Source organism: Lissotriton vulgaris, chromosome 9 (genome assembly GCF_964263255.1).
Source record: "Lissotriton vulgaris chromosome 9, aLisVul1.2, whole genome shotgun sequence".
NCBI classification, from domain to species: domain Eukaryota; kingdom Metazoa; phylum Chordata; class Amphibia; order Caudata; family Salamandridae; genus Lissotriton; species Lissotriton vulgaris.
In genome coordinates this window covers 1,126,313,605-1,126,340,384 of record NC_141697.1, presented here as the reverse complement: position 1 = coordinate 1,126,340,384, position 26,780 = coordinate 1,126,313,605, and the positions used below count along the sequence as shown (strand labels likewise).

Sequence of the window (26,780 nt, the reverse complement as noted above, 5' to 3'; positions counted from 1 at the left end):
TATTGGAGTCTCCTTTTACAGCTATGAATTCAAGGCTCTAGTGTATTGGTTTAGAAACAAATATTTGTTTGTAAAGATCTGAAGCAGTAAGTTGCTACAGATGAAGTCTATATGAACTCACATTAAATCAGAATATTTCCACTTGCTCATTGTGGCAAACTGGTCAAGCTGGGGATTCCCATGAGTCCAATGGAAATTGAGAGGGAAGAAGGGGCTTAGCAGTCAAAGGCGCCGAGTTTGAGACTGGGGAACCAAGCTGAGTCTAACATCCTGTGATTCTGGGCAAGTCACTTAACCATTCTGTGCCTAATAGTTCTCATGTAAAAAGGTCAGGTTCTCAAGACAAAGACAGAGCTATATAAAACTGTAAAATAGGAAACTAGCATTGGCAATGCCAATAGGTCTGACTTAAAGGAATGTTGTATGGCAATGTGAAACTTTACACGTTTATAGCATGGGTAAATATATGTATTTCTGTGGAAACAAAGAACTGTAGAATAATATTGGTGTAGTTTAAAAGTTCAGGTGACTGTTGCACCATTAGTCCAAACCTAAAAATGTGTTTAGGGTAATGACTACACTCCTCTTATCTGTGCTGTTGCCAGAGAAAAACACATTTTCTAGTTACCTAAGATGCTTTAATAGCATTCCAATGTCATGTGTGTGACCATGTAGGTTCAAACTCGGGCAGCTGGATAAGTAAAATAATCACAGCTGCCTTGAAGGGCAAGCACTCTTTATGGAAGCACACAACCTTGGCCCAATCAAAACATGTACTTCTGGCTCCCAACATCTAGGCGGAGCCAACGCCCCTCTCTAGTGATGATAACATAATTGTCTTGTGACAGCTGCGCTGTGAAACCAGACTGCAAAAAAGTAGTTCAACCTTGGCTGACATTTAGAAGGTTGAACCAAGCTACAACACATTCCTCACGGGAAAATATTTTTGGTTGTAGTGATTAACAAGTTAATCACTCCAACAACAAAGTAAGATGGAAAGAAGAAAATGGATACACAGTTAACTAGCGATGAGAACAAAGACATTACTATTATTCAGTGGTTAAGGAAGGTTACATGAAAATCCAATAGATAACCAATATTAATAAAAAGCTTTCAGGAAATATTGTTCCATTATAATCAATGGGAATCCAATAATGAGCCACGAATGCAGTGCTCAACTCCTGGTTTTGCACTTTGTCCAAATGTTGCCTTGTCAGCTGCTAGCTCAGTTTTCATCGTGAACATTAGCATATTTTAATTCTACTTTTTTAACAAAGAACTGGAATTGAAAAATTGATTTTCAATGTATGTACTTTGGGTAAAGCTGTCCTTACTATGTGAAAGTACATCTACTCTTATCCTATAAAACAATAAGACTCGCTGCTCATATAAATAACATAATAATATCAATGTAGCAGTTATAGAGTTATAGGAGGACAGAGGCTGCAGTTATATCTGTTAGACCAGTAAACACTGGACGATGTGCCACGCTTTGGATCAGAAAACAATGACTGCTTATATGAGTAAAGTGAAAATGTTTTTATTTTGATTGTTTGCAAATATTTGCAGAATACATTTTGGTGAGCATAAGAAATGTTTGTTACAGCAAATAATTTATAGACAAAGCGCTCTGCAAATTCCCTTTTAAGGTTAAAATTGAGAAATACAGACTGATGATAGTTGATGACGTGGAATACGTTAACCTTGCAATGGAAAAATTAGGTGAATCCTTCCATATTTGAGAACATATGCTTTGTTAGAGTGATACGCCTTGTTCACAAGGGAGTGGGCGGCTATTCCTATACTTAAATATAAAGTAACAGACTAGAAGTTAAGGCTACATCCACTGAATGTTATAGCAAGTGCTAGAAGAGGAGATATTGTTTTTAATTTATATTTCTGCCTACGTGTTTCATTGGCCTTCTGTGAACTTTAAGGTTGAAATTGTTATAAGGAAGTTCTAGCTTTTTCCCTACATCTGTCTTAAAAACTTAAATAAATTATGCTCAACTTAGGAGCTAAATCAACATAGTTTTAGGAGAGTGTAGGCATTGACACAGAGGTGATCACAGGAGCAGACTTAACTGCACCAAATTTTGGACTTTGTGGAATAGTACTTCAGGCAGATACCTGTGACAGCTCCAGTGATGACACTGTAGGTCTTGTTTTGTCGAATGCAGACACAACAAGCTTAAGAACAATAATAAAAGATGATTATAGTTACCTGTCTGTTCATGAAGATGTAAATGATAGGGTTGTAGACAGTGATGGTTTTTGTTAGGTACATGGGAACTGTAGCTAGAATAGGATCAATGTAAATTCCAGGATTGGCTACCACAGTCATTGCGAAAGCGGCATACGGAAGCCAGCAAATCAAGAAGGCAATTATCATTGCAAGAACCATCCGTGAAACCTGGGATTCAGCTTTGTGAGTTGTACCTCCTTGTGCTACCCCTAGTTTGGCAACCTGATGGAAAGAAAGACATTTATATGAGGGATTACATTTAAGTAACATTGTGATAAGGAAGGATAATAATTATTAGATAACATTTCAAACCACTATCTACATTGGATGTTTGAGGCTGTTGACGCAGATTGAAAAACCAAAGGGAATATTCTCGTACCATATAAAATATATTTCAACTCACTTGCTGGACTGTAACACTGTGAAACATAAGAATTAGCAGATGCACTCACATCTATGGGGAAGAGTTAAGTGTGTGAGATCTTGTCATTGATAATATGTTTTGATTCATCATATAATGTTCACTCTCATTTAAACCTTCTTACATATTTGAAATCTCCTCATATGACATAATTCCTTCATTAAAATGAATTAAAAAATAAAAGGTTTTTGATAATATACTTGATTTTAAAATAAGATATATATTGAGTGAATCTGCACTGTTGTAGGAATATAATACAGAGCCAATTTAGAGGGTGGCGGATGGAGGTTACTCCATCAGGTTAGCAGAGGGCATTACCACTTCCATTCTAAAGAAACTCCACCCACCAAATATAGAGATGTCCACTTGCCCCATGGACATCTCTCTATATTAACAGTAAGCACTGTTATGGTAGTTCTTGTCAATATAGGGAAGGTTTGACAGACTTTTCAAAAGTTTCTTGTTTTAAAAGAACAAAATCCCAAAATAAGAGTTTGTTTTTTGAAGAACAAACAACTAATGAACACCACACCATGGAAGATTTCTTTCAGGGTTTTTAGCTGTCTCTCACCAACAGGCATCTATGGACATGAAAAAGCATTGCACCATCCATCCTGACAAGGGTGTAATATCCTTCCTCCAACGGCCACTACTGTAGCCTGCCTTTGGAGGAAGTATACAGTTGACCGAGCCAAAGGGGGTTCTGTCGACAGATAATTAAGTGCACCTTTCTCGCAATTAGATGTACAGACCAAGGTTTTGGCAGACAGGTTCTCTGTCATGTTTGTAATGGAGTATTCTGTTTTTGAAACTCTAAATCGGGCCTTAAGATATGTATTCAGTGTTTCAGTACTGCTATAAGGCTAAAGATATCAACAACATTAAAACCAATTTTTAAAGAAAATATTTAAAAATGTAGAATGTTGGTGAAAAGCAGACAATTAGTTGAGTTTTTATTTATTACATTTAAGGATACATAAAAAATATGGTTTTGCTATTTGACAGTTAAAGAACTTGAACCACTAGGTCAGTAGAGAGAAATAAGGTTACCTGAACTAGTAACTCACCATCTGGATGAAAATCTGGGCAGAGACAGACTTCTAAAGGAAGAGAGTTTCATGTGCCACTGGCATAACAAAAATTGAGGGGGGGGGGCTCCCTGCACGGTACGTAGAGGGGCCCCCTCCAGGCTCAATCAGGAGCTCTCTGGCCGGAGTGAAGTGCCGAGGGGGCCCCCTGGAGCTTGGCGCCCCCCCGCACCTCAGGGACTGCGGGGGCCTGTGTTACGCCCCTCTGTTTTACAAGTCGTGTAACAATCCTTAGCCCCCCTGCAAGGAATGTTGAGTGGGACTCATGCAGTACCAATATCCTTTAGACAACAATCACCTTGTAGAAGCACTTCACACCTCTGCTACCTGCATCCACATGGCATCAGTAGAAGTTGCAGTTATATATTTAACGTCAAAGAGAAATAAGTTATCCAATTAGGATCAACATGATCATTCTGTATCACATTGAGTTCATATTTAAAATAATAATTATTATTTTTATTACCAAAAATTAAGCTTAAGGGTTGATTCAATATGCCCCTCATTGATGTTTAAATGGGTGAATATGTCTGTAAGGAATGTGCAGATGCTAATTAAATCCAACCACAAAAAGGTGAAAACTAAAGGGGTCATGTATATTTCGGACAAGCTAATTGCTCTACCATTAACCCCTTCGATGCTGATGACGAGCTCAGCTCGTCATCAGCCACGGGTGACGTGTGCGGATGACGAGCTGAGCTCGTCATGTAACGCGGTTATTCGAAAACAGCCGCACAGCGCAAAAATAACGGCAGCAGCGATGCGGTTAATTGGTAGAACAATTTGGCTAATCATCTTCCCATTTAAGGCCTCATTCTGAGTGGCCCTTCATGGCATCTTGCCGCTCTGGTAATTCTGCCCCGCTGCTGGTGATCGGTTCCCCAATTGTAAGCCCATTCAAATATATTGCCTGAGTCTACATACAACTTTCAATGTCTCATACGTAAGCTCAGATGCACCACATATTGAATTTGTGAACAATATGTATCACAAACTTATTACAAAGACGATACAAGTAATGTCCAATTTTTTGAAAAAAATCCACTTTATTGTTCCATTTATGTTCAAGAACAGCCGACGCGCTTCGTCCCAGGCGGGACTTCTTCAGGGCTGTATAATGATAAAACAAAACATACAAACATACAATTAAAATCATCACGTATTAGTCTGCTCAGCCGAGCAGTAATAGTCACAAACTAAAAAAGACCAGGAATTACTGGCATTACAAAGGTTCGATTCTATCAAAACATACATTTGGTGCTTTTGATAACAGACCCTTGAGCCACAGGCTCCCCAAATACAGAACCATATTCTTTAAAAAACAAAACAAGAATTTACACATACAGTTGAATTAATCTCAGTTCATTCCTCATTAGACCATGCGAAGTGAAGGAAAAAATGTAATGAAAAGAGGGCATTTGTATAAAATTCAAGGAAAGCAGAGAATCACATACAAAGTGGCATTCATAACTGATGTCTATCTGCAATTTTATTTTTATTATTATTATTATTATTATTATTATTATTATTATTATCAACAGGGAGGAGGGTGAATTTCTAAAATAAATTGGATGGCAGCACTACGTAACGTGAAGGAAATTAGGAAGAGGTGATGTGAGGACCTACCGTAAAAGATAAATATAGGTAAAGCAGCCGGTCATGTAAGGCAAATGGCAGTTGGATTAGTTGCTGGGAATGATATCGTCCGTACCAATCTATGTTAGACAGGGAAATATATAAAACTATGTGTATAAAAAAAGAAAAATATGTGTATAAAAAACAACTTAAATTAAACATATGTCCTCCATGACCTGATAACGCTCTCCTCCTTTTAATATAAAGGCGGCCAGGAATGGAAACTATAACAAGAAAGTAGAAAACATCACTCACAACTGAATAGATGTGGTAAAATATATCTGATCACTTTTTCGAAGGAGACAAGATCCCTGGTCAAGGATATTGAAGGAAAGGCTGTAGTGAAGACTGTGAACAAAGTATCAAAGAGAGAAAGAACAACAACATATGAATATCAATATGAGTATATAAATCCTTTGACCAATACACTTCCCAGCAAACAAGCTTTCCCCTATTGATCCAAACGATCGAGAGGTATGTGTGCATATAGCACAATCAAAGTTGTGTGCCGACCTTGGACCCAGTCAGAAAAAGAGAGACAAAACAGGCAATAATAGACACTGTCCTATTCCAAAAACTGACAGTATTGAAATTCAAATGGTGTTTATACAACATATTATATGAATTGGTCGTAATCTACCCAATCTCCCCTAGGGGGACCCCTAATAGTTCCCAGTCAAAGAAAGCATTCCCATTCTGGAAGTGCTTACCCCTAATCGTCTCGAGGGTCAAAACAACTTCTATCTGCAGACTGGGCAGCTTCAAAGTGATGTGCCCCTTGAAGCCTAAGATAGAAAAGATAGGTATATTTAAAAGTAAACTGGCCTTTAATAAATCTTCAATTCATAGGGCCAGGCACAAGGAGGAAGGACTTTTTTACCTGGTATCCAAAGTAGTAAGTCAGATCGGCATTTTCAGTTGAAACCGGGAACGTTCCCTCTGGCCACAGCCGATTCTATGGAAGACGAGGAACAGGGTTAAGTAACTGGAGTAAACAAGAGGGGGCTCAGGGGGATAATCCATATGGATAGGAGACAGCCTTGTTGTGCCAGCATAATGTACCATTGCTTTTGCAAAGTACTCAAGCCGTGCGTCTTAAGCATACATTATGAGTGGTCCTAAATCCGGTCCTAAGGTGATCCTGTTACAGTCCCCCTGATTATCAGCGTGGAATAATGTTAACTTGCCGGTTGTATGACAAGAGTGACTAAATATCAATTAAGTAGCGTATGACTGCGATTCCCCAAGAATTCCGTATATAAGCACCCTCTCACGTATGGGCAGGGCAAGCCAGCGGATGAATATAGCGATTTAATCTCGAAGACGTTATTTCGAAAAATGAGCGCGACAGCTGGCAGAATAAGAGTCTACGTAGGTCGGTTATGGAAATAAAGTACCAAATCTAATAAAATCGCATCCCTCAAGTTACCCTGGGCCATAAGTTGTTCTCGGGATCGCCTAATTAGCATGTGCGCTTACCGCGGGAGCACGGAGAGTGCTCGATCAGTCTCCTCGGGAAATAGACGTTCCTCCAGTCCGTATAGCACCTGGTGGTGTGGGGCCATGGGTAACGTTCCTATATATACACCTGGGAATAGAAAAATTAGAAACACCTGTGTGTATGTAACCAGGGAAAAAAGGACACCGCAACCTGTCCTGCAGGGTAAAGTCTATAACGGCTGCCATCTTGAAGTGTAGACAAAAGGGCCGATTATGTGTGGCTAGTGTGTATAGTAGATACTAAATGTTGTGTATCACGACCTAAGAGTTAGATTGTAATTTGACAATCTTAATTCTTACGGACTAACCGGAGGTGAAAAAAGAAGACAAAGTGATGCGACATGACCAGCGTTAATGTCAGTTACGACGAGTAGAGACAGCGGCCATGTTGGAACGGTAAAAGTTGTATTAGAAATTCCAAAACGGACTGCCCCACCACAGGGACAAGGAAGGAGTATAGGACCTGGGTGGAGGGAGACAATGAGAAAGGGAATCTAAAAAATAATTTCCAATTGCACGTTGTGCTGCCATGTAGATACAAAGAAAGAATTGATGTTCATATCAAATGGAAAGCTACATCAATATTCGAAACTTTAACCCATCCTCGCTGTGTGTTTAACTCTTATAATACAGTGTAGAGAAATTCATATTATACCACTATATTTCGTACAAGCAACTTAATACAGTTTCTATGAAAAGCAGATAGATTTTAGTGCCATATTCTACTCCAAAGGGTAGTAATTTGCAGGTAAAGGAGAGGGCTGACAAACATTATCAGGAAAAACAAGAGAACATCTATATTGTGTATACAAAGGACATGATTTAAAGAACCCATATGTACGGGGTTTCCACCTGGCCGCCCTATCATCTCTGGTGTTAATTCACCAACGGAACGCCTGTCAGAATATCCTTCCTTGTCCCTGTGGTGGGGCAGTCCGTTTTGGAATTTCTATATATATATTGTTTTATTGGTTGTCATGTCACTGTTATGTCATTATGAATGGTACTGTTGTACCTTTTTAAAAAAATTTGCATGAATAAAATGAATTGTAATTAATCGTCTTTGGATAGTACACTGAGTCTGTGTTCATCAATTCATATGTAAAAGACCTGATTTTAGCCAGGTTTCTAGTTGCCTAGGAATGTTCTTATTATAAGAATTGTTTCCCTGTCCTAGGAACTTCTAGCAGATTCAGGGGGTCCTTTTACATATAGTTGATTCTGATGCTGTGTTCACTGACAGTGGATATACAGTGTCAAAGCACAACATTTAAAAGTAATTTTGTGGCACAGGATTTATAATGGATGTTTTCCTTCTGGGATAGCGCGCAACAGATACTATTTCTGTTGTGGCAAAATACATATTTCTCCTTGCCGCCAGTGTTGTGAACAATACACTTTTCCATAGGCTTGCAAACACCTCAGAACTGCTTCAAACCCCGATGTTCTTAAATTAAATGTTTGGAAAATTTATTTCACTAACTTGGAAGCTGCAAGCATATCCAGAGGTTACGCTAAAATACCTTTGAAGTTATTCAATGTGCTCCTCGACCATGATAGATCTCTGGGTGGGGCTGTTCTGCATTTTCCTGTTGGTAAACTGTGTTTTAACCAGTCGGAAATGAAAAGTCTGAAAACAGCAAGAACATTTGAAGTACGTTGTCTGAGGAGATCAATACAAGTGCGGATCACCATGCGCTGCTGTGCTGGTTGCGGTCCATCCGCGTCCATCATGCGTTCAGGCACAAAGTTGTGCCAGAACACAGGACTGAACGGGGAAGTTAGGGCCAAAAAAGGTGTTTCTAGAGGAAGTCCTTCTCCAAAGTTTCAGATGAAGATGATAATAGAAGCTGCCAGTAGCGGCTGGTGACATTTGAAAGTGGTGAGGCCCAAACTGAGTTGCATAGTGCACCGTAGCTAGCGAGCGCAGCGAGCGAGCCCGAACCCCATAAGGGGGGTTTGGGGGTGTTACCCCCCCCCCCGAAAAAAGTTTGAAAAAAGAGAAGAAAATTGTGCATTTTCAAGCAAATTTGAGAAAGCAGGAAGGTTAATAAAGCAATTGTGAAAGTGCAGTTATTACATTAATAGATGGCATAACATAGGTAGCTGCGTATTCTCTATAACCACAGAGCTTCATACATTCCGTCCTATTACGCTCAGGTGCTGAATTCAGACTATAAGACTTTCATGAAAATCTCAGCTCTAAGAGTAGAAGAAGTTGCACAGCAGTTGGGAAACAGCCTTCACAAAGCATTGGGAACCGCGCCTTACCTTTACCACGTTTCCATTAGAACGCTTGTGACTATCACGCATATCTTTCCACACAGATGATAGTGTTTAGGTGAAACAAAATGTACTTAATAAGCCATTCGATCAGTAAAATCTGTGTAGTCTCCAAATAGAACAAACACTAGAAAACTTTTAAAAACAGAGATAACAATGCATTTCTGAGTATCCAACAAATACTGTGGGAAAAAAACACAACGCCCCAATTCTTTCCTTGCAGTTTGCATGCAGCTCTTAGATGACAGTTAATAGCTCACTGTTGTATGTTAGGATGTTAACTTACAAACTGCAAGTAACAAAAGGATCTCTCTGACAAAAGCAGTGACTCACTGACCGATTTAAATCATGCACATGTTGTGATCTGCATCAGGTACAAGATAAGATTTAAAGGCCTGGTTACAGAGAGGCAGGACTTGGAAGGATCCAGTAAACAAGGAATGCCCACGAGAGAGATGTACTCAAGCTGGACAGCCCAAAGCAACTAAAAACCAGATAATAAAAAGGAGGCAACTGTCAGTTACAAACTACAAAGACAATGGTAAGCAATAGGTGAAATGAGTATGAAACAAACAATCATTATTTCTGCAACACTTCTAAATACGTTGAATTTTGTGAATTATAGGAGCTTTCAGGACTTTCATGGTAAGCAGAACATGTTCAGCCTCTTCCTAGATCTAACAACAACAGCGGGTTAGTAACTCACCCTGCTAAAACCAAGAATATATTTTCTGTTTCAAATTCAGTTCGAGCTGAGCTGCATCTTGGATTTGTTAACTAGTGTAATGCAAGACACTCTGTGCTTATGTCTTCTATCGGGCACAGGCACAATTTGCCATCCAAGCTGTCGAGCCACACACAGGCCCCAACTCTGAGTCAAGCAGAGCAAAATTACTGAATGGAATTTCACTCAGCCTGATCCAGGATAGGTAGCTTTTTGCTCACTTCATCAGTGAGTGAGGGTGCCTGCTGAACTGACAGTTGTGTGTGTTGCATCCATGCTGACAGACTGGGGAAGCAGCACGTGGCAGGCAGCAAGAAACACACAGGGCAGAGGCTGCTGGGCTTGCCACTGCCCCCCACATGCCCTTGGGCCTCGGCTGCTGTTGCTACAATGCCACGGTAACCTCTAAGAGCGTCCCTGTCGTGTGTCCTGGTGGATCACATGCTCGTGCTGCAGACGGCACTTAGAGTCAAGCGGACCGTGCCTGGCAGAGAGCAGGTGTGCTGCTACCTGCAGGGGACCAGGACGGGGCCGGGGCTAGACCCCCTCCATCCCATTCTCCCGGCGGAGCTCTGTGCGATGGGCTGCAACGCTGCCCGGACTCAGATGCACTCATTCATAATTAATAAGGCCGGTCCGCTGCCGGCCTGGCTGTGCCAGGGCTTATTGATCCAGCAGCGGAGGTTGCTGGAGAGGGGTCTATCTCTTTATAGGCCTCAGAGTGGAAGTAAAAAGGAGAATGGGGAATGGGGTGAGGCTCGTTTGCCCGGTGGCTGGTGGGAGGTGTAGTGGAGTGTCTCTTGTACGTGTGGTAGAGTCTAGTTCCCAGTAAAATGGGGCTTTGAACCAGGCCTGAGCAGTGCCGGCCTCAGGGCCGCAGCTGCAGTTGGTGCGGCAGGTGCAGTGGCACCAGAGCCAGATGCCTGACGGGGACCGCAGAACCTTGATTATTGCTGTGTATTATCATTCAAACAGCAGGGTGGAGCTGGAGCAGAGGCGACATGTCCTTCCTCAAACTGGGGGCCATGACACAGGCTACTGTAATGGCTGCCATGTTCGTGCTTGCAGTTCGCAATGTAGTGCCTCGTTTGTTCTCGAAGCACCCGCACTGCGATGGTCGAAGTGGGGGAAAAATGATGATCGGTCCCTGCGAACATTTATATCCTGCTCAGAGCAGATGGTAAACGTATGCGTTAAACCCGCAGGGAATTTGGAATTTTGTTTGGGCTTAGTTCATGACCTGAAAATGGGACCCAGGTCGTAATTCCACATTCCGTGGAGTTTTGCGCGTATTTGCATGGTACAACTGGTGCGGATTTCTTTCACTCACTGTAACAGTAAATCGATCTAATGCAATTTTAGCATTACCTCTGTGACACTCTGTGTTCTGTTCTACTTGTAATCAGGCCCACGGCGCGTGATTTCAGAAAAGCGCTCAGGGCAGGGCATACTAATGGAGGCAGGCAGCGCCGCGTCTCCAAAAGCTATAGTTATGAATCGTGCATTTCTAAGAGACCAGGTGTCCTTACTTACTCACAAAAAAAAACTTTGTTGTAGGCTGCATTAACCTCATTAGCACTTGCTTGGATCATTCATCAAACTGGCGTAAAAGGTGCTTGAAGGGAAATGCATGCATATAGCGCATTAAGAACCTGCGCGTGCGAGGCATCAGGCATGAACATTCCTACTCTACCCATATCATTAGGTGCCTGAAAAATAGCACAAATCTGCTCACATTTTACACACACAAAGGAGACAAGCCCCTTTGGCCTGCTGCTGCCACGGTGACATGAGCAGCACTCACCCACCTGTGTGATTCAACTGAGGTCCGAGTCTGACGAGTCGACGGACGATGTGACCCTCTGCTGTGTTGTCTTGTTGTGTGGTGACCGGGGGCTGTGTACCGCTGGTCGAAGGTGAATGGACCACGTCTGCTGCTGGGCTCAGGCGGCTGCTGGCTCAATGTCACAACGGCGCACGCGACTCCCAAAGGAATGGCCAATCACTGCTGGCTTCATGCTGAAGTCACACAGTGATTGGCCAGATCTATCCACAGTGCTGAGCATCTGCCCCCTCCCACGCGCGGCATCCAATAATGGATGTTGCGGGGTGGACCAGCCAATCCTGGCACTGCATGCAGCACCAGGATTGGCTAGAGGGGCACATTGTGTACTCGCCCTGGCGGCCCTTGTAAAACCAGGGGCCCGGCTGAAACAGCACCCCGGCCCCTTTTGACCCTCTCTCAATGCCTCACTGTTTGTCATCACATCTGCGCATGCTCGTGCAAGTCACAGCCCAATATTTCTCATGCTCAAAGTGTGCTGCTGGTGGCCTGCTGCAGTCAGAGACTGTCACTCACAGCAGCAGACCAGCAGCCCCGCAGCCACCCCCTGCTCACTCCTAGTCCGGACCGCACCATAATAAATTATCCCTCCTCCTGTGTGTGGCGTGGCGCTATAATTGATTGTTTGAACTGTGAAGACAATGTTTATCGCAACTTCTTGCCTCAGTGCGTCCAGGGCAGGCTTAGTGGGGCTACGCCCCTACGTCCCTCCTACTTTCTTACTAAATGGCAATTGTGCTTGTCTGATAAATCACAGACTGGGCAAAAAAAGTGTTCAAAGATTATCCCTGAGTGATATTGTTACAAAGATGAATAGTAGGAACTCCAGACGTAGCCATGGGGTATAATTCAAGTAGAGGTTTATTCAAGCTTAGATGCAAGATGGTAGTTAAGATAATTCAAGGCCCCACCAGAAGCAACATCCTTGCTACTCAGCCCACAGTCTCCCAGATTCTGCTCTGTCATTAACATTCTAACATTCCACATCACATTCATACTGGCTGAGCAGCAGGGAAAGGAAATCAAGGTGCAACAGATATCTCTCACATGCACTGACATGCGCACACACACGCACGCACGCACACACACACCTGTGCGTGCACACACACAAACTCTCTCTCTTTCGATGACTCTCATTTGGAGGCTGTCCACTACCCATGATCCAACCAATTTAAGTTACACTGGCAAGGCCGAACATCTCATTACCTGACACTCATGCGGAGCCCCTTCAATTGGAAAAGTTCACATTCTGCTAATGACAGTCTATATCCAGCTAACTGCCACAGACAGCACCAAGACTCCAAATAAGTAATGAACCTGTGCTATACAAAAACAATTTAGCATAAGGAAAGTTTAAGGCAATGAAACATCCTAAGCCTGAATTTGAATTCCAAGCTACCCTCTCACAACTCTGATCTACGCCAGTTATGCAGTTACTGGACAGTTTGTCTTCAGGAAAATGTATTTACCTACCTAATGACACAAAACAGTAGCAAAATGTAAGACCCTGATACTTTAACAAAGATCATATAAAAAATGTCCTGGAACATAAGCTGTTGTCACATATTATTAAGAAACATAAAACAGAAATGGATTGAAAGCAGTAGCAATACATTTTGAGCTTTCCAAGTATCAAAAGAGCAGATAATTGTCTTATTTTTCCACAACTTCAGAATTGGACCAAGAAAATATACTGGTTAGCAGAGGGCATGTGATTCTGAACATTGCAATAAGCTTTGTTTTTTTCGTATCAGAGTTGTTCACATAAAGTGTTATGGAAAATAAAGGTGGTATTCAAAACCAAGCACACCAGGCTTCCCGAGGCCCTTTTTGCCCTTGTTCTCTTCCTACAGTCATCTGCTTTTTAGTGCTTAGGTACACTATGGTTTGTGGCCTATAAAAGGGCTTCCATGGATACTAACCTTGTTTTGAGGGACATTTTCAATTAATAAAGTCGCTTTAAAATACTGTATTCAGCCGTTGTTTATGTTTCATGCCCCAGCCCTACGATGGGAGACTTCATAAGCGGCCATGTTTATAGAAGTGATGTGAGGATTTCTGGTTATCCAGCAGAAGAGTGGATTGCCTGCTGAGACGTATTGTTCCTACTCTTTTCTGCAATTCTTGTTTTTCATTATGTATATTAGGATAAGTGGGAGGCCCCTGCAAAAATACAAGATGGAGGAACTTGAGCTAAGAAAAATGAAAAGAATTAGGCTAAGACAGATGGGGGTACCTGTGCCATGACCCGATGGTGGTATTTATTAGTCAGACAAAATGGAGGTACTTATGCTAGGACAAGTTGGTGGTTAATATGCTAATACATAGCTGTCATTCTTGTGCAAAGAGGCAATGGAACATCCTATGTTAAGCCAATATGGTATAATCTGTGTGACGATAACAAAGTACATAGTGCGTACGACAGAGACAAAGTAAATCTGTAATTCCACAGTGCATTATACATGTTAAGCAGGAGGCAGGCTCTTATGAGATAGAGCTAAACAAAAATCGAAAAACAAGCCAATAATGATATCAATATTCTGGAAAAGGAATTGGTGATGCTTATAGTAAGAAAACAATAGATTTTGTGGTATATATGCTAATCTCTGATTTATGAACTTCTGGAAAGATAAAATAGAAACTTCCTATGTGAAGCCAAGATGGAGGAACCTATACAAAGATAGTAGAGACACTCAGAGGCTAAGATGGAAATGAGTCCCTAGTTCCGAATAGAAAGAAGACAGTAGTCCTTGAAAGCAAGCATGAACTTTGGAGCACAGATGGGCATCTCTGACACTGCAGAGTTCCAATATGCATAGGCCCTGGTATAAAAGATTTCCCTCACCCTAATTTCTGAGGCAGATTGTGCATATTTATCAGAAAACCTTGTCATATCATAGTTTGTAAAAGTATGTATTTACGACACTCAACATCCTGTGATTCTGGGGAAATGCTTAATCTCCTCGTGCCTAACAATAAGTAATGTTTCCTTCTGTATCGAAACTGGTGCTCATGTAAAGCGCTCTGATAGCCGATGTCTCGGGTCTAATTCGCGCTATATAAAACTAAAAAAACTAAATAAAAAAAAGTCTAAAAAACAGTTTTGTTATTTACAAAATTAGCTTGCAACATTCCCTCAAGAGCCTTTGTCTGGTTAAAGAATGCGGCTTTCTTTTAGGGGTTCTCTGAGGGTGCCCCAGCTACTCCGGTAAAGGGACCGTGCATGTTGTGACTTAAAAAGGAAAAGGAACCACATACATTGTTTTGCTTTTCTTCAGTCCTGGGTCAGAATGTGTGTCAGCTCAGAGCATGCTGCACTCTGCGCCTGCCTTAGAGAGGCAAACCCATTTACTGTACTGACAACTGAAGGAACAGTTAAGTCTGAATGAACGTACATCTGCTTCGAAATAGATCCCTGGAAGAAGAGAGTTACACATTTCGCATCCACAATGGAGAATGTCTGCACTGAGGATTTTGCTTTTTCAACGGAGTATTTGTGAGCATTAACGGATTTCTATTGTGAGTTATAGCAGTCTATAAGACATAGAGGGATTGGAGACTAGGTGTCTTTTTTATCTTCAGTGCTTTGAAAGTAAGAGAAGTAACTGTTGAAAGTCACCAAGAGTTTGAAAAATTTGACTATATTTCATTACACTCAGGTGGAGGTTGAACAGAACACAGCATTGAAAGGAGAAAACAGGAACGCAAAGAATATGTTCCATTTACATGTATGAATCAGCCATAAATATATTACCATTACCTAGCAATATTCATAAGCAAAATTGATTGACAAATATTACTAGAGATCATATCTTTGAAATTAAACATCAATAAACCTCAACGTGTAGTACAAGGTTCCTATAATTCTATTCTGTGATGCGTTCATGCTCACCACAAATCTTTTACCTTTTTCTGAAAACTATTCATGTTGGTGTTAGTACTCTGTGCACTGCAGCACTGCTAATCAGTGAAACGGTGTGTGTGCTCTGTTCCTAAAATGGTACTGTTAAAATTGGTTACACCCAGTTGGCATATTTATCCTTCTTGCAAGGCCATAGTGGGTGATGTTGAAGTTAAATGCTCTACGTGGACTACAGTGTGTATTTGGACGACCCACATTTCTGACAAAATTATGGCTGCTAGTTGCATTGCTGTCCCCAGTCTGTGATGTAATTTAAAACCCCTTCAGTGGCACATAAGAAGGAATGTACCTTTCCATGTAGGAAAACCTGATTTTATATTTTAATTAGGCACCCTTAAAGAACACCTTCTAAGCCAACAATTCTGGCTGTTGAATAAACATATACTATATAGAAAAATGGTCATTTAAATATTAGGTTTATTGTTCCCTCACAATTTACAAAGCTATTTTCACTGTAATGTTAATGTTAATGCTACATGGGTATTTATAAGAATGCACGTTCCCCGAGCGGTCTCTTGGCGCTGAAAATCTGAGCAGAGAGAGATCAAACAGGGAGACATCTAGTTATAGACTCAAACCTGAGGGAGATAGATAGTGAGTTCCAGAGCTTCGGACCCAGAAAGGAGAACTAAGGGGCATATTATCAAGGGGGTTTATCTCTGCTTTTTTGTCTTTAAAAGCCAAGAAAGCAGAGATAAAATTATCTCCCTATTACCTAGCTGTCGCTAACACCAGTAGGAGATAGCGACCATCTTGGGCCCCACTTTGCATGTCAGTGATATTTATCACTAATGACATGCAAAGCGAGCGTGCCAAGATGTTAGCGACTGGAAACAGTTGCTAACATCGCTATCTCCTATTACCAACTTTTGGAGATATTCGCGCTAAGTGCGAATATCTCCAAAAGCTAACACCTACCCTGAGCAGTTCTTAGCCATGTTATCCAATGGGAGGTGGATAACATGGCTAAGAGCATTAGCTCGGTAATGCATGAATATCGCAGACTTTTCATCGATATTCATGCATTGCGGCCGAATTTTATCGTATTTGCGATAAACCTTGGTAATACCAAGGTTTATTTGCGATAAAAATCGCCGCAGCTTAGCGGTAAAATTTTGTCTCTAACCAAGCAATAGCGATAATTATCGCTATTGCTTGGTTATATGCCCCTGAGTCCCTCCAATGCATTTGTGTCTGAATTTGGGCACTGCCAAAAGATTAGCGAGAAATGAAACTAGGACCAGTTCCCGGAAAAGCTCTGAAAAGAATGCATCCAGTTTTAAACATAGCTTTCTTCTCCACTGGAAGCCAGTGGAGATCTTTGAGCAGCGGGGTAATATGGCATCATCTATTCTTGATTTTGGATCATCTGAAGACGATGTTTCTGATTTTCTGGAAGGCCATAAAAAAGCGCATTTCCATAATCAATTTTTGATACAATGAGAGCAATCACGATTCGGCAACGTCTAATCTTACACAGCTTGCGGAGTTGAACAAAGCAGGTGGATGTAACTGAGCCAATTTGGGCCCTCATAGAAAGAGTCAATATGGAAACCCAGACTCTTTATCACTGGTTTGGAAAGTGGAGTGGCACCTAACTCAGGGGGCCAGTAAGAGGGTGTCCAGTGTGTGAATTTGTTACTGGGCATGATTATCTCAGTCTTTCCCGAGTTTAATTTTAATTGGTTATTGTTCATCGACTTCTTGACATACATCATACAGTTCCTAACAAAATCTTTGGATTCATTTGAGTTCTCCTTGGGAAAAATTAGATGCATGTCATCAGCATGATTAAAAACCTTTACCCCCATCTGCCGCAGACTGGAAATAAGGGGATGTATGTATACATTAAAAAGGATCTGCAAAAGAGAGGAGCCCTGTGGGACACCACAACTAATGTCTGCAGTATTGGACTTTTAGGGGGAGAGCCACACCGATTGTTTGTGGCCCTCTAAGAAAGATCTAAACCAATCCAGTGGCGATCCCCTGAGACCCGCTGCGACCATGCGATTTTACCAGACTTTTGTGGTTCACAGTTTCAAATGCCGCAGACAGATCAAGGAGGATTAAGGCCAGAGTACAAAAAATGTCCTTCTGTCCTTTAAGGTCATCCACGACAGATAGAATCACAGATTCAGTAGAATATGCTGGGCGAAAGCCTGCTGGATGAGTATCCACAAACTTGGTGGTTTCCAGGAAAGAACTGAGACAGGTGGCTACATGAGCCTCTATCAGTTTGGCTGGAAACGGGATGAGTGATATAGGGCTATAGTTCTCCAATTTTTTAGGATCCATACCCTGCTTTTTTTGTAGCCGGATTACCAAAGCTTCCTTAAAGACTGATGGTACGGTGCCAAGGGACAGGGAGAGATTGAAAAACTAAAGAATAGTGTTGGAGAAAGCCTGAAAAAATGCTTTAAGTACGTTAATAGGACATTCCCCCTTAGGGGAACCCGATTTGACCTTTACTACAAGATCCAAAAAGAGTTTCTTATTCAACATAGGAAAGGTGCTAAAAGAGGAGGGGTTGAAATAGGCCAAGCTGCCTTAAGTACTACTGTAGCTGGGCTCAATGGAGTTTAGAATTTTTTTTATTTTTTCTACAAAAAAGGAATTTAGGTCATTACAAAGATCCTGGGAGGCTGTAAAAGGCGGAGTCATGCAGCTGGGATTTGATAGCTCATTCACGATCTTAAAGATTTCTTCAGAACTGTTGTTACAATTAAGTACTTTGTTAGTAAAGAAGACTCTCTTCGCCTCCAAAATAGCATTTTTGTATGTGTGTAAATTTACAACATATTTCATTTTATCCTCCACTGAGTACGATTTTCTCCATTTTTGTTCAGCTTGGCGTACATGAAATTTTAAGGTTTTCAAATCCTCAGTAAACCATTTGGATGCTTCATGTTGCCTTAAGCGGGACATTTTAGTTTGGAGGGGGCATGGATATTAAAGGCCTTCAATTGCCAGTTAGTAATCTCTCTTTCCCAGCTGTCCAAATCTTCTTTATGGGCAGGCTGCTCGCATGATAAGGTATCCAAGAGCGCATTCAAATAAATTCTGTTCCAGTTTCTAAAAGTGCTTCGTAGGGGAGATGAGTGTTTCAGCAATAACAAATTATTCAAATTAAAGCAAATAAAGTAATGATCTGACCATGCACAAGGTTGAAAGCCAGATTATGCAGAGTAATATTGGTGGACCACACTTGATCAAGTGTATGGCCTTTAATATGCGTGGGGGAGTGGATGTGTAGAATGAGTTTTAGGCTGGCAAGGGATTCATTGAGTTCCCTAGACAGCTTTCCCCCTTCTGTCTCATTGGCCCAATAATTCAGACCTCCTACGACCAAAGCTTTGTTGTAGTCTTTAGTCAAGGATGCAATGTTATTTGCTAAAGCTTTAGGGAAATCAGGCATCATTATTAGAGGTCTATATAGTACTACACATATCAGTGTGCTGTTGTGTAGGTCCAGTTTGACAACTAATGTATCAACTGAAGGAATTTCAAAGTGAGGCAGGAAGGTGAAGGAAAAACCTTTTTTAATAACAGTGGCCACTCCACCGCCTCTTTTTCCTGGAGATCTATTGGTTTGCAGGAAAGAGTAGTTGTTGGGAAGGACTGCTGAAATCTCAGGGGAGGATTTCTCTGTGAGCCAAGTTTCAGCCAGGAATAACAAGTCTGGAGCATCAGTAACCAAGACGTTATAGATTTCTAGTTGATGTTTGACCATGGAATGTGTGTTTAAATACATAACATTGAGATTTTTAATTGTCAGTTTGTGTGCGACAGTCCTAAGCGGAGCTGACAAGCTCATAAACTGTCCAGCCAATTTTGAGGTATCAGTGAAGGGTAGAGGGTTGGAATTTAAAAGCTCAAAATTTTGTATCAGATGCTGTTCAAGCAATTGCACATTATTAGGTGCCATGTTTTTGAGGCTAGTTGCAGAAAAGATGTATTTTTGGCCAGAGTAACATGCCCCATGCCTCGGCCTGGCGCGGACGGGCGCAGACAGGCTTGGCATTGATTTATAGACTGTGCCAGCGTCAAGGGCTCCGCCCCCTCCCAGCTGATGGCTAACCCTCCCATTAACTGAGGACAGGTACGGGGAGTGACCTAGTCACTGGCCCTGTAGCAGAAAGCAAACAGATTCACATTCATCAAACAATGGTTAAAATACGGCGAAAGTACAACATTTTAAAAAGACAACAGGCTCAGAGGCTAAGTATCCAATGTTGCGTGCAGAAGTCTCTGCTCTGGTGTATAGATTATACTGTCTAGAAACACTTGTATGAGGGAGATAAGAGTGGTGCGTATAGCGTGTGTTGCTGCTAGTTGTTCTTTCTGTGTTATCCATATATCAGCTCATGGTGTGTCTCATTTGACTCACTTAGGGGTCGATTATGATTGCGGTGAATCCGCATCCTCCGGGCCGGTGGAAGTCACCGCCGGCCCGGAGGATACGGATTCACCGCCGCGGACCCTGAAAACACCCCCGCCAGATCATGATGGCGGTGGGATCAGCGGTGGACGTCAGGTCCATCCACTGCTGTTCCGTGGGGTCTTGACCGCAATTTGGTGGTGGTGTCTGCAAGACACCGCCAGCCAAATTAGCATTTGTGTACAAACATGCTATTCCGTGGCGGATTTTCCGCAGTGGAAAAGGACGTGGAGATTTGTTTCTGGGGGGCACTTGCGGGCCCCCAGGGTGTTGGGGGTGGGGGGTGCACATGGGGGGTACCTATGGTACCGCCCTGCATTTACATGCACAAAGCGGCAGGCACCGAGCGGTGCCTGCCGCTTTGTGCATGTAAATGCAAAGCATGCATTTTGAACCTTGCGGCGGGTGCTGCTTCAAGCAGCACCCGCCGCAAGGTTAAAGATATGGGATGTGACCGCCAGGGTGGCGGTCACACCCTAATTGGTATGGAGGGACCGCCGCTGCCCCTGCGGATGGTCCCTCCACCTCGGGGGTGGCGGACGGACGCAGGTCCGTCCGCCATCCTAATAGGCCTCTTAGTTCCAGGAAGCCGCATGGGAGAACAGAAATTAAAAGGAAACCAGTCTCTCTCAGAAAGTTACATAAACACTCAGCTATAAGCTCCTGCACAGTGTAGGATGCCCAGCTCATCCAGGGCACGGTGTTGCGGCAGCAGGAATGAGTCAGATCAGTGTGGGAGGTTTTATGGTAGGCACACACTAACCTGCTGCGGAGTCACCACACCAGGCATTCTGTGTTTGGTTTTCATTAACCGACAAAGATTGGTTGGGTTGGGCTAGCTCAGGTGGGGGGTACTGGCCCTGTGTGCGTTGGTTCTTGGGTTGGGAGAGCCCTACAATAGTAGAGTTATTGTTGACAGTGTTATAGCAGAGCGCTTGCTCAGCCACTCAAGCACTGCTTATGGCAGTGGCCATGTTTTGCAGAGCCCATATGTGGCTTCTGGCCAGTGCCGAGTTCCACTTTAAGACAGATCGGCACAATAGAGTTGGCTCAGGTGGGAGGTACAGTCTCTGAATGCCAAGGGGAGCAACGGGATAGTGCAGGGAGTAATATAGTGGGCGTGCTCTTACCTGAAGTGATGTCTCCATGTATGCCATCCCTCCATGCACTCCGGGCGTCACAGGTAGGGCGTTCTTGGCAGGTTCGGGTGGGAGGCACTGTCCCCATGTGCGCCAGTCCTAGGGTTATGGTCTGGGTGCCCCCACAGCAGTGTATTGTTTTGTCTGCCAGTTTGATGCTGAGTGCTCGCTCAGCCCCAAGAGTTGCTTCTGACTGCGGCCATTTTGTCTAGAACCATCATGGTGTCTGGGTTGTGGAGGCTTCCAAACTGGTCTAAAGCGGCAAAACAGTGTCCAACAAATATACCAGCCTGCTCTCTGGGTGATTCTAGTTAGGATGGTTGCATAGAGTCAGGGAACAGCACACTGAGAGCACTCAAATGTCTGGTAAGGTTGTGTGCCGAGGCAGAGAAGTGAACTCAAGTGACCGCCTTGCTCGGGTGCTGGCAACTGACCTCTTTATTAGGTTCCTCTGCTACATCATCATCCAGAAAGGTATCCACATGAGGAACTTTAGGTGCGAAAACATTGTCCATTAGCAGGAATGTCTCTACAATAGCCTGCTGAAGCACTGATTGCATGGAAACCAGAGTGGGCACCTGTGCAGAGGGAGCACCAAGTTCAGCTTTCTCAGCCACTGAGGAACTGGAAGACTGCCCTTCCTCAAGATGCCTTTTGTGTGAGAACTGCAAGTGCATCTCCATAATCCATGCATTCCCTGAATTTAAGAAATTGAATGACTAGGCTAAGTAAAAGCAGTCCTCATAGCAAAATATGTTTCCCGGTTCAGACAAGCACTTCAATCTAGCCTGGTAACCATGGAGAAAAGATATTATGTCTGAGCCACACATCAAAATCTCACAGTACCAACACCATTTTAAAGTCAGGCAAGGTTGTGACTTTTCAAGCTAAATATTCTAAAGCTTCTTAATCTAATTCCATAGAATTAGGGGAATCAAGTATTTATTTGATTCAGAGTCGATGAGCCGGTCTGTAAGGCTTGCCATTTATGAAAAAACAGCGCAATAATTAATTTTACAAGGGGTTCCCTGAAAGGTTTATTGCTGGCTCTAGAAACCAAATGTATTTCCCATATGGACCACGACAGCAGATTCATAAAACACTGAGTTATATATATATAAAACAGAAATGTATCACATATCGTGTTAGTCATAAAGTTCAACAGAAACAAAAAACAGGAAGTGCTAAGGATGAACTTCTTCCTTATCTAGGAACAGGTGTGCGTTCTTGTCTTAGTAGGAACCACATTGGAGATGTGGGATATCTTAAACTTGGATAGGTAGCCAGGGCTGTGGATGGGGACAAAATGCTCATAAAGTAAGGACTGGGACGAGGAACAGGGACGAGGAGGTAATGAGATATTATTACCATGTATAGAACAGTGCCCTGATTTGAGTCGTTAATTCTCAAAATTACGAGTTAATTGCTATTGAACACAACCGATAATTGTCAGGTGCGTTGAATACCTCTATGTTTGTTTACTTTCGTCAGGTCAAGCTTGCAAGAATGTAACAGAAGAAAGGTTTGTTTTAAACTCCAAAATGCACATTATTCCCCAGATATTCATAATAGGTGCTATTTATCGCACCTTTAAATATCGAACCTCATATTGTTATTCATCATGTGCGATAAATAGCACCAATACTTGTAATCAAGCCCTATCTGTTCAACCCTACCTTGTGCAATTGACTCTACTATGAAATTGATATTTGCAGAAATGTAGAATGGGTGAAATTTTGGGCATAAGCTCCACATTTATAATGGATTGGCGAATCAGTACTATATTGATGATATAAGTGCATGAGCACAGAGGAAGGTACCCTTGGTTTAGGCCTTTCCGAACATACATTAGGTTGAGCACTAATAACGGTCTGTGTGTGGCAAATGCCACAAACCTTTCAAGTCTCGTAAAGAAAGTTAAGACAATATGATGTCATTTAATTTCCATTGTACATTTAATATCTCTTGCATGAATACTTGGCGCTTAATCCATTTTAGGAAAATGTGTATCATATTTTGTGCCAATGTGAAGCCACAAGAAGTGACGCAAACTGGTGCAGAGTGTTGATAAATTGTTTACTTTCCAGCGCAAAACGTTTTTTTTGCTGGAAATTAGCCCTAAAAGTATGGCAAATAGCACTTCGTTTACTTTACAGCAAGGGGCATCAGATGGATGGTACTTAGGTGTCCCCATGCTACAGCCATGATTATTTGCTCAAAACCCAATCTAATAACAAGGGTATACAGGGTGTTGCACCAAACATAATGCTGCCTCAAAGCAGGAGCTACCAAGAATTATTTATTTGTTTTGCTTACCTTTTATCACATTGTATATTTGCTGCCTTGTATAGCACATTTAGACCATAGGAAACATTTAAAATGTTATCTAAGTATATTATTATGTACTGGAATAGCACCCTTACAGTTCAAAACCTATGCCAGAAATCAGACACATTTTGTGCTATGTTGCAAGAGTGTGTGCATGGTGCTAGGCAGCCTGAAAGAGCACCAGCAATGTGCAAGAGAGCAGCAATGTCATATCTTACTAGTTATTGTGCTTCCCTTCTTTTTTGGTCTTAGAACAAAGCTGTGCTGCATTGCTCTATAAAATAGTCAATATCCCCATATAGTGAAATGCAATTTAGATTCCAATAGTTCTGCACTGTGGGTAGCCAACCTCTTTTGGGTGAGCATTGTTTGTTTTGCCATCTGCTGTAAAGGAAAGGATTGTTCTGTTTCTTAAAGTTGTTTTGAAGACTTGTGGCATTAATGCACAATGGTCAGGTGGAATTCCCTTGTATTTTGGATATTGGAAGAATAATGAGTAGTTTGGGCTGAGGAATGAATGTAGGAGTAGTAGAGTCTCACACTGAGGATCTGCAGGGGATTGCTTTAGATGGATTTTGCAGGATATTTAGGATTTGAAAGTTGATCTAAACATTGACTAGGCACCATTGTTTTGTGTTCAGAAATATACATGTATGGCTCTTCCTTTTCTTTAGCAGATCTGTGCAGGCCAGATAGCAGTAGCACTTTTCTGCACTCATTCTGCTCTTCTTGACTAACAAGCATTAAGCACACCACATTCAACAGCAAATGTTTGGTGGCTACTGTCATGTGTATTGTAATATGAGGCAACTTTTTTCAGGCCATAGCACAACTCATTCAACAGAAACCATGTTTACTTACCAGACTTACTGTCAAAATAGTCCAGGCATATCAACTTTGCCAATGCTTATTCATTGTAATTCTATATACCATGAGAGTGTGTGTGTTTACTTCTGTCCTCCTTGCTCCCTGTGTTAATTTTCTTTTTATTGATTGAGGTGCTGGCAGAAGTGCTATTTTGCCATTTTCTTCATTTTTTACACTGTCACACACTTTCTTTAAATTCTTTTTTAATTTAGTGTTCTAAAATTGTTTTCTGCCTTGTAAGAAATGTAAATAAAAAATAGCCATTGAACATCATGACGCACACATTGGTAGCTGTCGTGGGTGGGTTTTCATTAAAAGAAAGACAATTGGAAGACTGCGAGCCCTGTGTACAGGTGTCATGATTAGGTCTACTGGAGTTATGTGGCAATAGATGTCGGAATTATGTGACAAAGATGATGAAATTATGTGCCCATAAAATACATGCTTTGCTGCATATTGAATCATAATATGCAGCAGTATTTGGTACTTTGTCATTCTGACAATTATTAAAAAAGTTTGGGCAACATTGTACCCCAGTACCAGTTTATCTCCTCAATACAGCAATCAGCAACTGAAAAGTGGCCAGCTAACCATTTTTAAGAGTTTGTCCTTTTCGGAACCATTTTCAACGTTTTTTGTTTCATAACTTTGGATCCATTCGACCTAAAAACAACAATTGTTGGTGTAATCTGCAAATTATGCAACAGATGGTGTACTATGTTGTAAATGCGGCCAATCCATAATTATATAGAATAAAACATACTGGACTTGGCCATATTTGCTGGGTGATCACAAACTTCTCACTTGCACCCTCCTGTTTTCTCAACCTGTTTTTGTTGGCTTTTAGGTGATGCTGCAAGCGCAAAGTAAGTGCTTTTATTTATTTATTTCTGTACTCTCCACTTTATCGTTGTATGTCACACTCCACTACCCCCCACCAAGCCCCGCCCCTGCCCCGCCTCGCAGCCCCACAGTGTTACCTGTGCAAGCCCCCACTGCTACTACTGCTAACCAGTGCTAAAGTGCTGGTGCTCTCTCCTTTAAACAAGGTAGAATTGGCTTGCGCACAATTGGCATTTTTAATTTATTTGTAAGTCCCTAGTAAAATGATACTAAATGTCCCCAGGGCCTGTAAATTAAAATACTACTAGTGGGCCTTCAGCACTGATTGTGCCACTCACGTAGGTAGCCCTTTTAAACATGTCCCAGTCCTGCAATTGCACCCTGTGTATGCAGTTTTAAACTGCAATTTCCACCTGGCAAAAGAAACCTTTTGCCAGTCCGAAACCTTATTTCTTATTACATATGTAATTCCTAGGATAGACCATGACCCCATTGGGCAGGGTGCGGCGTATTAAAAAAGTTTGGCTTGTACTTTTAACTCTTACATGTCCTGGTAGTAAAAAACTCTTAAATGTGTTTTTCACTACTGCAAGGCCTGTCATTCCCATAGGATAACATTGAGTTACCTTATTACATTTAACAAGTGCAGACTTTAACATGGGAGCTGGTATGAATATCTAGTTTGGTGTATAAAGAATTTCAATTTAAAGACCATTTAATTGTAAATTTGGATTTTAAGACACAATTCTGAAAATGCCACTTTTAGAAAGTTATTTTCTTGCCCTAACCATTTGGTGCCTGCAGCCTGTATACTGGGGCGCATAATTAGGTAGCTTGCAATTGGTCTTTATGTATTGCTCCCAGGCAGCCTGACAAAAGTGGAGCAGGTCTTGGTAGTATGGGATATCTCTGACTTGAGTGGAGAGTGGAGCTGTCACTTACAACAGTTGCATATCACAAAGGCTCAACCTGAGCACCCTCACAAAGGGTTTGGCACTAGTCTTTTGTGCTCCTAGAAAAGCTGGGCCAGGGAAGGGAGGCAGGAAATTCCAGACACCTCTGGGAGGAGAAACCTTCAGAACCTTCTCCTATTTCAAAGGTTTACAAGTATAAATAGAAAACCCTCTCTTCTGGGCATGTGGACCCTGCCACAAGGAAGGACTGCTCATCTGTGGAGTCTGGCCTCTTGACCTGCTTGCTGACCAAAGGCTACTTTGCCTCCCAAGGCCTTCTGTGGCTGCACCAGGAATCTTCTGCTGGTACGAATGCCCTGCTGAATCCAGCCTGCATGTGTAGACACAAAACTCCAGGAAATCTCAAAGGGTCAGTTGACTCTCCCCTTGTTCTAAGCGACAGGGACATAAGAAGTTTCTTCAACATCGAAGTATCTTTCTGCGGCTCAGCTTACCATTGACTTCGATCTAGCATAACACAGCTCATCTTTGACATACCTCCCTACAAGTCCATGCAGGCCCCGGCGGCTCCCTTGAGGCAGGACCTCTCA

At 42.1% G+C, this 26,780-nt stretch overlaps 1 protein-coding gene across 1 annotated transcript in view; it reads right to left on the bottom strand.

The window, feature by feature from the left end:
- LOC147692893 (parapinopsin-like) overlaps nt 1–26,780 on the bottom strand; it is a 106,439-nt gene that overhangs the window by 17,926 nt on the left and 61,733 nt on the right. Inside the window, exon 3 of the mRNA XM_086936855.1 lies at nt 2,225–2,467. Within this exon, the coding sequence (XP_086792981.1) occupies nt 2,225–2,467 (243 nt within the window). The remainder of the gene's footprint in view (nt 1–2,224; nt 2,468–26,780) is intronic.